This window comes from Microcebus murinus, chromosome 1 (assembly GCF_040939455.1).
Source record: "Microcebus murinus isolate Inina chromosome 1, M.murinus_Inina_mat1.0, whole genome shotgun sequence".
NCBI lineage: Eukaryota > Metazoa > Chordata > Mammalia > Primates > Cheirogaleidae > Microcebus > Microcebus murinus.
In genome coordinates this window covers 11,657,391-11,671,783 of record NC_134104.1, presented here as the reverse complement: position 1 = coordinate 11,671,783, position 14,393 = coordinate 11,657,391, and the positions used below count along the sequence as shown (strand labels likewise).

Below are 14,393 nucleotides of genomic sequence, written 5' to 3'. Positions count from 1 at the left end.
TTATTTCTAATGATAAAACTTAAGTTTTCAAGCTAAAATTAGTATTTAGGAAAATTTGTATCTGTTACCATGATCTTCACAGCTTCCCAATAATTAAAGTATTTTCTGATGAGATGATATTAAAGTATTTTCTGAATGATATTAACCATTTCAATGCTTTGATATTATATAATTAAGTGTGTCAAAATTTGGATGATCTACATAACTGAGTGAACTAATATTTTCTAAATGACTAATATACACTATTACAAAATCATGCAAGGATAAAAGACCAATGAGTTTTACTGTAACAAAGCACAAAATGTTCATGTATATGATTTCACATTCCATTTTGCAACTAACATTTAAGACACTACCATTTACTACTTTACCAAAACCATTAGTTTTTGGTGTAATATCATAGAAGAAATTACCTGGAAAAGCTATTAAAATATTCCCTTTTCAAACTACATAATTATGTGATTTTTCTTTCGTTTTTAACCAAAACAACATACTATAAATAGATTGATGCAAGAGTAGATACAAAGATCCAGCTGTCTTAAAACAGACATTAAAGGAATTTGCAAAACTACAAAACAATACCACCCTTCTCAGTAAATTTTTTGTTTTGGAAAAGTTATTTTTCAAAAAAATATGTCATTTATATTAACATGTCATAGGTTTATTATTGTTATTTTTAAATGAATGAAATGTTCTAAAATTTGTTTTAATTTCTAATATAATATCAAGAGACATAAAAAACATGAACAGAAGTTAACATTCTCAATATTTTTAGGTGTACAGAGAGATCCTCAGACCAGAAAGTTTGAGAACTGCTCTTTTACAATTTAAAAAGCACCTTTCTATATATTATCTCAATCTATCCTTGGAACAACTACTTAGTGATCTGTTCTCCATGTCCCTTAACTGACAAATTTTTCCGTGTGTTACCTGGCTAGCTTACCTTGCATTCACAATGTTTCCAGCATTCAACTCTACCATTTCTTCAAAACCAATTGCAAATATATCAGTTGGCTTACTTCTTTTATCTACAATTAAGCATCCAAGAAATACTTTTAAATATAGCCTTAGTCAAGTGGCAACCCCACCCAACACAAAATAATACCAGATCTCATAAAAATCTACTTTTGTGTTTGAGTTTAACAAAACTCATATTAAAGACAAAAACTCATGAGTAAGATAAAATTACCTTAAATTTACTTCCTATTCAGGTGTCCTAAGTTTGTTTTTATAAGATTGTTATTCCTGAAGATCCTTAAGTCCTTTCAGAAATCATTTTGAAAGAACTCTTTTTAAAGTTTGTACCATGGACAGCAGTAGAGAAACAAGCCACTTCTCAAAGGCTAAAGTAAATCAGAATTGTAGAGGTAAAGAAATTGTTCAGAAAAGGCACAATGAATAAAGTGGCTGAGAAACTATCTCAAATTAGAGATAACAGCGAGGAGGAATTTTTCACATTGAAATTCAAAAACCATGAGCTTGACCTTTTTGCTATTTCCTGGGTGGAAGAAATCCAGGAAAACTAGAAGAGACCCAGGAGTTAAGCCACATCACTCTGTCCTAGCTAATATTAATAGCTCCCTCCTAACTGACAAGGGCTAAAAGAGAACAGAAGCCCAGGGGTACTTTGAAAATCCCGAAGTATCCAGATATAAGGACAAACAGCTAGAAAGAGCCTATAAATACTATAATACTAATAAATAAAAAATATTGCTATTATGTGCAAGGCTCATGCATATATCATTTCATTTAATTACTACACAAACAACTTATAAGATTGTTTTTGCCTTTTACTTAAAAACAGGACCTAAGTAACTTGCCCAATGTCATACATAAAATGCAGCATGGCACGCAGACTCTGGAGCCAAACTGCCTGAGTTCCAATCCTGGCTTTGCCACTATTGCATGACCACAGGCAGGTTACTTCCCTTTCTGTGTTTCAGTTTCTTCATCTATAAAATTGGAATAATATTGTCTATGTAATAGATCTGCTCTAAAGATTAAATGAATATATGAAAATTACTTGGAATTATAATGGTAAGCTGTTATTTTATTATTATTTTTGTAACTTCAAGTTTGGTTCAATTTAAGTGAAAGAGGGCATTTTAATAAGTTTGGGTTTAAGATATGACTAAAAATACCTAAAAAAGAAAAATTTGTATCTTACACTATTTCCCATACACATCACCTTCATATGTAATACTTGGTAATTATATACTAGTTTTAGAAGAAATGAAAGTTGATTTTTAAAAAGAGAAAAATTAAATGCATGATTCTAATCAAAACCTTAATGAAAAGTATCCTCTGCTTAATGTTTGGTTCTGGTTATTAATAGCTTGGGGCAGAGTACTCAAACTGAATGACAACAAAGTTCTTACAGGAACAAACCAGTACTGTTAAGTTATAAAGTGCCAACAAATATCACAATAAGTTTTGTAAGGCTGCTCGGGAGCCACTCTGATATTTCTCATGTTAGTAACTAAATAGAGGACTAGAGTTTAAAAATGAGACATGAAAGTCAAATTATCAATTTACAAAATAATCTTGGTTTATGTCAGTTTAAAATAAAAACAGAACTAGTTTTTTTATATATGTGGTTGCCTTCAAAGATACCTATTTATATATGGATCCTATTTCCTGACAATCAACTATCAAAGAAAAGGATTTTTACTTTACCATTATGTTTTTTTATGAAGTAAAAAATAAAGGTCTAGAAATTTAAAAAGAGGTAAAGATCTGATATAAAAACGCTGGCCTCCAAATTTATAACTCCAAGTCTCTTTCACAAATCAATGCATATTGTGAAGTGCTATATTTGTTTTCTAGATCAATTAATCACAGTTGGGATTTATTAATTAAATCCATATAATAAAAAGCCCACCTTGAAACTCCTGGATGCCAGCTAACTTGGGTGCATCAAGAAGCCAGTCAGTGAGTGTCTGATTCTTAAAAGCTATGCTGCGAAACTGCTTTCCACCATTCACATTCCAGGTCCCGACACATACTCGAATTTTCTTGGGCTTTGAATACTTGTAGAAATTCTCACACATGCTCTTTAGTACTTTAGAAGATGCTAATCAAAAATAAGACACAACAGAATTTTAGCAGCATTAAACCATTTATGAAAACATTTTCATAAGTAAGATATGATGTCTGAAAAGTACAATTATCTGCACAAGCACAAACAAGCATAGGATACATGCAAAGGCACAAAAAAGATTAGCCTTGAACACAAAGCCTGGCATGAGGCAATTAACAACACATCTAAAAAAAATTTAAAAATTCACAACATTAAACACAATAGCCAAAGTAAAAAATCTATTACAAAATTATTACAACATAAAACATGCAGAACTGTTTCAATGAAATGGCACATTATTTCATAATGTACAAAACCTAGTAACTGTACAGTTTTAGGAATATAGCAATTAAGTTTTAAACAACTCTCATTAAGAGTCTGGTAAAAATATAAATTTTTCATCTCCCCAAACAAAAACATTTGAGAATATTTACATTTAAGATTCTAGCTACTGGTAAGCAGCTTGATGAATAATGGCTCCCTGCCAAAAACACAAATTATGGAAGATAATGAGGTGTCTGAGAATGACAGCACTATAAAATGTTTCCCATCTTGCTCAGAGTGGAAGCCAACATCCTCAAAAATGGTCGACAAGACCCTAAACAATCTCTTTGCATAATTTTTATCAACCACCTATCATTTCCCCTTCTAAACCACATTCCATTTTGGTTACGTTAATTCTCAGCACTTAAAGTGGTTGGAACATTAACAGGACCTCAACCTAAAAACACAGAATTTACACTGTGTAAATTTAACTGGTAAAAGGGAAAAGAAATCAAAACTATTTTCACCTTTTACCATATGATCTTATTTTATTATGATATTGTTTATTATTTTATGATACCAAGATATAGCATTCTTGTGAGGAAATGAGATTGAAGAAGGTGAATAACATATTATTGTAAAAATAATTTTGACCTGTGGATTCCCTGAAAGAACTGCTGACTTAGATAATAAGCCTATCCCCATTGTTCCCAGGAATAGATACGTAGACTATTCCTACTCTTCTGCTATTTGAATTTTTTGTTTTTTTATAGACAGGGTTTCACTCTGTCACTCAGGCTAGAGCACAGTGACATGATCATACTTCACAGCAACCTCAAACTCCTGGGCTCAAGTGATCCTCCTGCCTCAGCCTATGAAGTAGCTGGGATGACAGGTGAGCACCACCACATCCAGCTAATTTTTAAATTTCTTATATAGACGAGGTCTCACTAAGCTGCTCAGGCTGCTGCTATTTGATTTGATTGCTTATATAGAGGTGTCTGGGTGGTAATAAAAACAGAATATTTGTTTTAGCCTTTTGGTATGGTTAGTTGAAAGCTCACTATACCTAGATAAACATCATTCTCTGTTACTATGGTCTATCAATGGTCTTTTTTTTTTTTTTTTTTTTTTTTTTTTGAGACAGAGTCTTGCTCTGTTGCCTGGGCTAGAGTGCCATGGCATCAGCCTAGCTCACAGCAACCTCAAACTCCTGGGCTCAGGTAATCCTTCTGCCTCAGCCTCCCAAGTAGCTGGGACTACAGTCATGTGCCACCATGCCTGGCTAATTTTTTCTATATATTTTTAGTTGTCCAGCTAATTTCTTTCTATTTTTAGTAGAGATGGAGTCTCACTCTTGCTCAGGCTGGTCTCGAACTCCTGAGCTCATATGATCCTCCCACTTCAGCCTCCCAGAGTCCTAGGATTACAGGCATGAGCCATCACACCCGGCCTACCAATGGTCTTTATAATTAAAGTCATCGTCATTGTTACTATTGTGAAAACAGCTTCTACAATCCATTCTATATAAAAAACCAAGTTCTATAATGATTATAAGGCTTAAAATATTCAGCAAAACAAATAATGAACTGCATGAACAAAAACATGTTGCCACATTGTATGAACTAATAATGTTAAGTCAGTTTTTAAATGTAATAAAAAGGTAAAGGTAAAAATTATTCTTAGTTATTCATAACTGGTTGGCACCTTAATGTGCTTAAATAATGAGTCTATGCTAAAACAACAGAAGTCCATCTCTAAATGCCATATCATTTCATAAAATGGTAGTTCATTAAATAACTCAAAAATATAACCAGGTATACCCTTCCCCCACCCTTCCCAGAAAATAACCAACAGCTTCTCAAAACATTCAGAACAGTAACTAAGCAAAACAAATCTTAAGTGATACTAAATCTTGAATAAGGGAAAGAAAAGATGTCATTTTCAGCTAAATTCTGGCAAAAATTAAGCTTTTATTACTTTTGCCATGGGAAACAAAAAGACAAGATCATAAACCTTGCCCAGAGAATGAAAACATGAGATTCCTATGAATAAATAGGCAAGAAAAATAATAACCTTTAGGTCTTATACACTTAATTCTTCTTTGTTGGCAATCTTGGTGCTTTTTAAAATTAAAAGATTTCAGATCATATTTTAGTACCAGTCTACAGTTAAAGAAAATGTCTCATCCACAATATAAGCAACTGAGACAATGCCTTCTTAAATATTACGTGTGAGAAACATTGTTGAGTAGTCATAAATATCACAGATAGTATTCTGAAATTAATCCAAAATAGTCACATCTGGGTTTTTTCCATCAGCCTGTTAAGAGTAAGGCATAATACTAGTAATGTCCATTCAGTGAAATACAAAAGCAAAATTAAAACAAGCCGAATTATCTTTAATTGGAATGAAGCATTTGTTACAAGGAGTCAAAGAACATTGCATATTTTCTTCTGAATGAAGTACTTAATTTTCAAGATTAAAATTTCTTTCTCAGATTAAAGCAAGATATCAATTTATCCTGTTAGAATTTGAGGAAAAAATGAGAAAGTTTCCACTTATATGGTTTTGCTTCTTTACAATATCAACTTTAAAAAATAAAGAAAAAGTTTCTTTTATTTATAGATTGATTTTCTATACTGTACCTGACTGTAATGTCTGTTCAGAAACTATGGACGCATCAAGAAGAAAACAAAGAATCATTAGTAAAACAATAGGTTACAGTTGAAATCCAGAGTGTTATGAAAAAACATTCTGAGATGGCCTCCCTTTTCTTTTAAGCCAATTTAATGCTCTTTTTTTTTCTGTTGGCTATAGAACACCAAAGGTTACAAATAAATGACAAGTGATATAAACACTCTGCAGCTAAGGAAAATCCTACAATGACTCAGTGATATCCACTGTGTCAGCATCAGAGATCCTAGACCTGTTCTTCTGGCTGCTCCTGTGCGTACGTATGTGTGCATGTGCTCATGTAAGTGTGTGAATGAAAATATTAATATGAAAACCTAAGAGGCTGGAGGATGCTAGAGACATGGAAGATACTGCCCTAATATATACCCTTTAGTATTTTTTCTAGGACTCACCAGTTGGTAAGTACAATCAGTTCAGCTATAATAAGATAAATGCATTAAAAAAATCACAATGCTAAGCAAAATTGTACAAATTCCCATAGCCACAAGGCTTGCAGGGAAAATGGGGTTAGGGGATTATATTAAAAAACTTCAACAGTGACACACCAAAAAAGATAGGAACCTAATAAAAACAGCACAGCGTTATGCAGGTTAAATGGTTAAGAAATGCATGCATACTGTATAACTTCATCTTGAAAACAATATGAACTTGGCTTGTAGAAATGGGCATCAGACAGGGTGCCACTTGTGAATAATTGTGAAAGATGGAAGAAGGGTTATCTGAAATTAGATGGGAAGTTGAAACAACAGATGTGGATGGGTATGACTCATAACACACATGGTGAACTGAATTCGGGAAGCTTTCTGAAGTGTGTGCATATGTGCATGTGTGTTTTGTATTATTTCTACCCATCTCAGTTCTGCTGGGTGTGGTTGTCTGCATTTAACTCTTGTTGCTTGCCAGCGAAATCAAGCATAAGCTCATGCAAAGTTGACATTTTGCTCTAATCATTCCCTAACGTATCAACGGTATTGGAACAAATTCCCATTCTCAGAACAAGCATTATAGCAGAACTGACTGTACTCTTTTTTTAAGCATATTTTACATGCAGTAAAATGTGCAGGAAACTAAAAAACTGATGCTCAAGCTTAGAAATTACTTAGGTCCTTTGCTTCTGCTCTTCTTTCCTTCAACCACTTACTTTCAATTGTTGCTTATTAATGCCTCCACATCAAAGCAGGCACAGGTGGAAAGAGCTGACAAAACACAAATCAGTCAAGTCTCTACTTTTGGAAGCCAGGAAGAAAGCCTGAAGTTGAAAGTATTAACTAAGATCAGATTTTTTTTTTTTTAGAGTTTTAGTAGGTCTCAGTTCCTCAGCCTACTTATAGATCCCTGAGAAACTGGCTGTAATTAACTATCTTCAGTGCACTATGCAGAATTCTGAAAGAGTCCATAACCTATTTGACCAAATTATGACCCAAGAGTGCATTACTTGAAACAGGAAAAATTTTCTCTGACTTGAACAGGGAACACTAAAAGGTTTGGTTTGTGGCTAACAGGGAAAAAAAATGTTCAGAGTGCTGAAAAGTCTAATTTATTTTGTCAATTATACCTCAATAAATTTAGGAGGAAAAGAAAGAAAGTCTAATCTACTAAGTTCTATAATAAACACTGAGTTTTCCCATAATACTACTTTTATGTCCTCACTGACATGAGAAGCTCACACTGAAAACCATATATTTATGTCAAATATTCAAATTGGTAATGGCAGTTAGTGTCTAATCAAAAACGCTACTTTAAATTATTAATTAATATGATTTAATGTTTATTGAAATAATAGCAATTAAAGGTTAAGACCACATTTCAGAAACTTTTGGGATAGTGATTAGAAAAATAACCAATATGGGCATTGGTTTTTTTCAATAAAGCATCTTTCTACATAATTAGATTACTGAATGCTCTTTCAAAAGTACTAGTTGAATGGTCTATGAAACCCTGCCTTGTATAAAGTTAGCAATACTTAAATTATTTACCCCCTCAATCATAATTTATAGAAAAAAACATTCATGGGCCTCCATTTATGGCTTAATAATACCACTGACGGTATAAACATTTCAAAAGAGACAAACATTCTTTGGAGAATGCAATTTGTAAAAATTACCCTTATAGAAATTCCTTCCAAAACTATTTTACAACTACAATCTAAAAATCATTTATGTAAATAAAGTTATATTTACCTCTTGGACTTTTAGAAGGACTATAAATAACAAAGTAAATAAAATATCAAGTACACATACCACGCAAGCTTCCAGTAGTTAAAAGAGCTCGAGCTTTGTCAGCTAAATCACTATTTAGAGTATTTCCCAGTAGCAAAACATCAATGGCCTCTTGCTTGGAGCTGTCAAAGAAGTTATTCTGAATTGTTCTGGTAACAGAACGAGCACCATCTTTTAACTTTCCAGCCTGTTTGAGAGAAAGGAGCATGCACTTTCATTTTAAATATTGTTGATCTTACTCAGTAGGTATTTTGAAACTTGAAATCAGTTTTATATGATTTTAGTATTAAAAGGGTCTATTTTGAATATATAATCATGACAATTAAAACTGTCAAGATGTCAGTTTCCTTTCTTCTTTTGGATAACTGCTTGACATGAAGAAATGGAAAAGCTCAGTGTCACAATTGTATCCAGTAAAGACATCTAGAGCAGTAAATGCTTAGCACTGTTTATGATAAAGGAAATAAACTGAAGTATACTTATTGAAAACAAGGAAATTTCTTCTTACTGAAATTTTAATTTCAGTTAAAATTAAAACTGAATCTAAGAATTAAGGTCAAGTCTAAAAAGAAATTCATGATTACAGTTCATAAAAAATATTACATGCAAACTACTGCTGGTATATTTTGAGTCATTTTATTGCCTATGTAAATATAAATAAAATAAACTTATTCTTACAATTAGAGCTGATTATTAATGAACTGACTTTTAATGAACATACATTTTATGTATGTTAAAAGCTGACTTTTAATGAACATACATTTTACTTAGGCACGTTAATTACCAAAAAGAAGGTTTATTTAGATCTTACAGATCTTGATGACTATCAAAAAAAACCCCAACTTTTTTCTTTTAGAAAATTTTAGTTTGCAACATGTAATTTTTATCCCCTAAAGGAATAACAGTAATTAGAGGCTTCTTTTCAGAATACAGAGTCAATTTTCTTAAATGCCACTAAATGAATGTCACTATATTTCATCAGCTATTTACATTTGGCATTAAAATGTTATTTCCTTCCATATGACAGAATATGCAAATGACATTATTTGAAAAGACACTCACCATTCACATTATCAGGCAATTAATCAAAAGGAACCCAGAGAAAGGAAAAGAAAGAGCAGTTCAGATGTTAGATTTTAGTTCAATTTAGACTAGTATATTTAATAAATAAAAATTCATATCTATATTAAGTTAAAGATAAAAGACTACTGAAAATATATGTAACCTCTGTACATATATTGCCTTAGTTACTGCAGAAACAAAAAAGTAGAAGAATATAAAAGAATATTTTAAGCAATGGTTGTAGAGAACCAGATTTTAATAGCAAGAATTATGTTCTCTATTTAAAAGGAATAAATGAAAGTTTAACAATTTCAGGTTTTCAAACATGAGGACCATGAACTGAACAAAACAAACTTTGCAGGTAAAGCCAACACCTCTGGGCAGAGGCATGGCATTTTAAGAGACATAAAGAGGAGGAAGATTTGGAAATTAAAAGAAAAGAAAATTTAGGGGCCAGGTACAGTGGCTCACGCCTATAATCCTAGCACTTTGGGAGGCTGAGGTGGGAGAATTGCTTGAGGCCAGGAGTTCAAGACCAACCTGGGCAACACAGCAAGATTCCATCTCTACAAAAAATAGAAAAATTAGCCAGGTGCAGTGGTGCATGCCTGTAGCCCCAGCTATTTGGGAAGCTGAGGCAGGAGGATCGCTTGAGCCCAGGAGTTTGAGGCTACAGTGAGCTATGATGATGCCACTGTACTCTAGCCTGGGAAACAGAGTGAGACACTGTCTCAAAAAAATAAAAGTAAAGATAAAAAATAAAACAAGACTTGGAGATAACAAATGGTCTTTAAAGAATTTCAGCTGCTATGTTGAAGCTGAATGAGAACTATACAAGTGGCAAATGTTCTCATTTCTATTCCTGAAATAATTTGAAGAATTAAAGATTTAGAATGTTAACAAATTCAAGTGAGGCCAGGACACTTACAAAGTTAAACAATATTTAAGCATATAAAATAACAACAACAACAAAAAATCTCAAGTATGGTTCCAAAATCTCTCAACAATGGTCAAATATTAGAGGACAAAGTAGTCTGTAGATAATATTAGCAATTAAAAAGTAATGAGACTTTTTAATTATAACTAAGTACATATTTCACACTTACTTGGCACATTTTGATAGCCTCCTTTTCAAGGTAAGGTAAGTAAAAGGATAAATTATGCCCTAATGTTGGGTTCATAGTAGGTATCGCATAAATTGTCAATTGATTTATTTGTCCATCCAGCATTTGTCACATTTATTAAACAGTAGACACTGTGTCAAGTGCAGGGGACACAAAGCCAAATAAAACAGAACCCTTTATTGGGAGGACCTTGGTTAAAAAACATCATATTTATAATCAAAGCAAACAATATAAAAAGTGAAACAGATATACAAGGGAAAATCATGAAAAAATATAAGCAATACATATAGTCTTAGTGCATTATCACTAAATGACTAAATATGTCATATATACATACTCTCCAAACCTAGGGAAATATCTATCTTCCATTTAATCATTGTATCCACTGTATAAGGAAGTATCAGAGAAAGCACAAAAGCATAATAAAACAGAATTCTAAAACAAATATCTATTAAATTAAAAAAAAACCTATTAATTAAAAAAGGCCATTTTAAAAACTTTATTAAAAGAGGAAAAAGAGGATCTTTTGTAATGTTATGACAGATCTAGATCTACCTTAGCCTTCCCTTCAAGAGCTCCAGTCCCGGCATATATCTTACTGATTGAATCACCATTCACAGACCACATTGACCGAAAAACTTCTTGAAAGCGGGTCACCAACTGAGGCTTTTCAGCTAAGCCAAGAGCTTCCATCTGTTTAGCTAGCATCTAAAATGGCAAAAGATACATGCAGATGCCAAGGGGGGATCAAAAAGAAAAAGAAATAAATAAATAAAACAGCAAACGAGAAACTTTTATAAGTATATTAATATAATAATTATGATATGACTTTTAAGAACTACCAGAATCAAACCAAAAATTAGGACTGTTTGGGACTGGATTTTGAAGCAACAGTTTACTAGGCTGTGTTATTAATATTTCCCACCATTTCAATTCTTAAAGTAAATACCACATCAAAGAAAACTACAAGAAACTTAATATTACCTTGTATTAATAAGAACTTCTTTCTGATTAAATGGTAAAATTAATCTTATTAAAATATCCCTATAAATCAGAGTAGTTTACCTTGCTCAGCTAAATGAAATAATAAACACCATGAAGTAGAATAGAGAAAAATATTTACCTAGTTTACCTAAATACATATGGGAATAACTAAATTTCTTTAATTTTTAGATTTGGTTTTATAAGTTTAAGTAATTAAGATCAAGAGATTATAAAAAAAGAAAGAGCTGCTCTTAAATTGTCACAAAATAATAAGTATATAGCTTTGGATAAAGTCACAACAGCTTTTATGTATAAAATCTGTATCAGTACTATGTATGAGGAAGAACTACGGGAAACAGAGCGTGTGTGAATTCGAAGACCTTTGGGCTACCACAATTCCTTCATCACAGATAACAAAAGTGTTCATATGAGTTATTGATCTTTATCTTGTATGAATTATAGCCTTGAAATCTAGCAGAGTCAAAGCAATGTATAATCTAGTTTGTTTCTCCTATTTGGAATCTAGTCACATTCTATGCCGTGCATTTTTATGTAACTCCTTTCCATTTATGTTTTGTTTTACCTTATCTATAAGTATGGCTATTATCCATAATTATAGAAGAATTAAAAACTAAGATAATATTTTAAAAAACCCCAAACTGAGTTCATTTTATTAGGTAGAGACTTACACCAGAGCTGTTCTTTGCTAGCATGGAGAATAAAACAAACTGAGTCCCAGGGCCTCCTTTACAATTTAAACCTCTCTCTCTTCAAGGATTGAGCAAAATTATTTTATTTCTGTATTAGTTTGGCTTTGCCTATCTTAGCAGTAAATTTCATAACTATTCAACCAATTGCTATACTAGGAAGTATATTCATATCTACCTACCAACAGCGGAGAATCAGCTAAGTCAGATCCTGAAAACTAACATCTGTTACACTTTTAATAAAGAGGTTCGAGTACTTCAGTAAGTTTACTCTAAGAATTCATGTATCGGCTGGGCGAGGTGGCTCACGCCTGTAATCCTAGCACTCTGGGAGGCCGAGGCAGGCGGATTGCTCGAGGTCAGGAGTTCGAAACCAGCCTGAGCAAGAGCGAGACCCCGTCTCTACTATAAATAGAAAGAAATTAATTGGCCGACTAATATATAGAAAAAATCAGCCTGGCATAATGGCGCATGCCTGTAGTCCCAGCTACTCGGGAGGCTGAGGCAGCAGGATCGCTTGAGCCCAGGAGTTTGAGGTTGCTGTGAGCTAGGCTGACGCCACAGCACTCACTCTAGCCTGGGCAACAAAGTGAGACTCTGTCTCAAAAAAAAAAAAAAAAAAAAGATTTCATGTATCTAGCCCGGGAAACAGAGTGAGACTCTGTTCAGCCACTTAAAACCAGATCTTGAAACAAATTTGAGGCATGTGATAAACTCCATCTAAATGACCAACATGCCTCTTTTTACTTTCTTGTTCCTGTCATAGTTTCTAAATAAATTACTATGATAAACCTAAATGACATTATTTCAAAAAAGTCCAAACAGTAAAATTCATTTAGTTACACAAAAAATACATCTCTGTAGCAGAGAATTTTATACACTGCACTTTCATTTTTGAGACAGAAAGAACCTCAGCTGCAAAGTAACTAATTAACCAATATTCTGGCCAAATTTCAGATCATTAACTAGAGAAAATAAGAACGTGTTACTTCCGATTCCTGGTTTTTTTTTAATATTTGAAAACTATGCTAAGTTCATATCCACCACAGCCTCATGACCCTAACTTGCATACTATGGAAAGCTCAGCACTGCTGCAAAGTTTGTACAATAGTTGAGGCTATGTTTATATTAGACTGAATTTGATGGAAAAGTGGTAAAGAAAAAAAACTTTTAAACAAAGACCTTATCAGAGAAGTTGATTCATTCATTTTCATTCTAATGACGGCATTTTCATCTGATCCTGTTTTTTTGTAGGTACTCATTTGAATACATCGAGAAACTGGACTGGGTTACAAACGGTCAAAAATAAAATCCTACAGAATTACACATGTGAAAACAGACCCTCACCATCCTACGACAGATTTTTAAAAGACAACACATAATAAAAGGCCAAATACATATATGTCTTTTCAAAAGACAGGAAAAGCAGCAATTGTCATAATAGTAGTAAATAGACAGTAGTTTTAAAAAGAGAGCGTTACAGAAAAACAGAAGAAAGTAGATGGACAGCTATCTAAAGAGAATATAAAGGGCAGGTGAAAGAAACATTTAAATCAAAAGGGAATTTGGCAAAAAAAAGACTAAAGAATGCCTTTAATGAAGCGTAACTTAATTTATTTTTTCTGAAAAGTAACTAATGAGAAACATAATATTACAAAAGCACTCAAAGGGGCATATGATACAAGGCACATACATTTTAATTTATTTTTTACCTCTAAGCCAAGAAATGCTTGCACACTATTTGTTCTATCAAGACAATCCAAGCAGTTTGTTCGAACAGTACCACTCTGGCATCTGTAACAATAAAGTTACACTGCTAGTTTAGAACAAAACTAAAGCTAAAACAAACTAAGAATAATTGAAGTGATTAAAATATAGTGCCCACTTTCCCCCTCCAACATTTTATTGTTAAAATTTTCACATATACAAAAATTTTCAAATATTCAAAAAAAGATGAATTATACCATGAACATCCATACATTCACCATCCATATTCTACAACTGTTAACATTTCACCACATATTCTTCATCACACACTTTTTTTTAATTAGGCAAGTAGTTAGGAGCTAACTCTGTACAATAATCAAATATTTATGGAAAGAAATATTTCTTAGATTTTAGATCTTAGATTTTGAAAAATCTAAGATCTGTTATCTCTACCGACTAACCTACAAGATTTTTAAGGCATGGATACTAAAATATTATACAAGTTGAAAAAAATTAAAAATTTGAGACTTGTTCACTAAAGTTTACCTCA

The 14,393-nt window shown here is 32.6% G+C and overlaps 1 protein-coding gene across 10 annotated transcripts in view; it reads right to left on the bottom strand.

The window, feature by feature from the left end:
• The window catches only part of SYNJ1 (synaptojanin 1), an 86,234-nt gene that overhangs the window by 32,623 nt on the left and 39,218 nt on the right, over nt 1-14,393 (bottom strand). For 5 of the 10 annotated variants that reach the window (XM_012780889.3, XM_012780895.3, XM_012780901.3 and 2 more), the window contains exons 10-15: nt 13,849-13,930; nt 11,001-11,153; nt 8,281-8,446; nt 5,992-6,015; nt 2,882-3,073; nt 944-1,028 (exon numbers count right to left, since the gene is read on the bottom strand). In XM_012780889.3, the coding sequence (XP_012636343.2) occupies nt 944-1,028; nt 2,882-3,073; nt 5,992-6,015; nt 8,281-8,446; nt 11,001-11,153; nt 13,849-13,930 (702 nt within the window). The remainder of the gene's footprint in view (nt 1-943; nt 1,029-2,881; nt 3,074-5,991; nt 6,016-8,280; nt 8,447-11,000; nt 11,154-13,848; nt 13,931-14,393) is intronic. The other 5 variants (XM_012780899.3, XM_012780906.3, XM_012780900.2 and 2 more) reach the window with 2 other exon arrangements.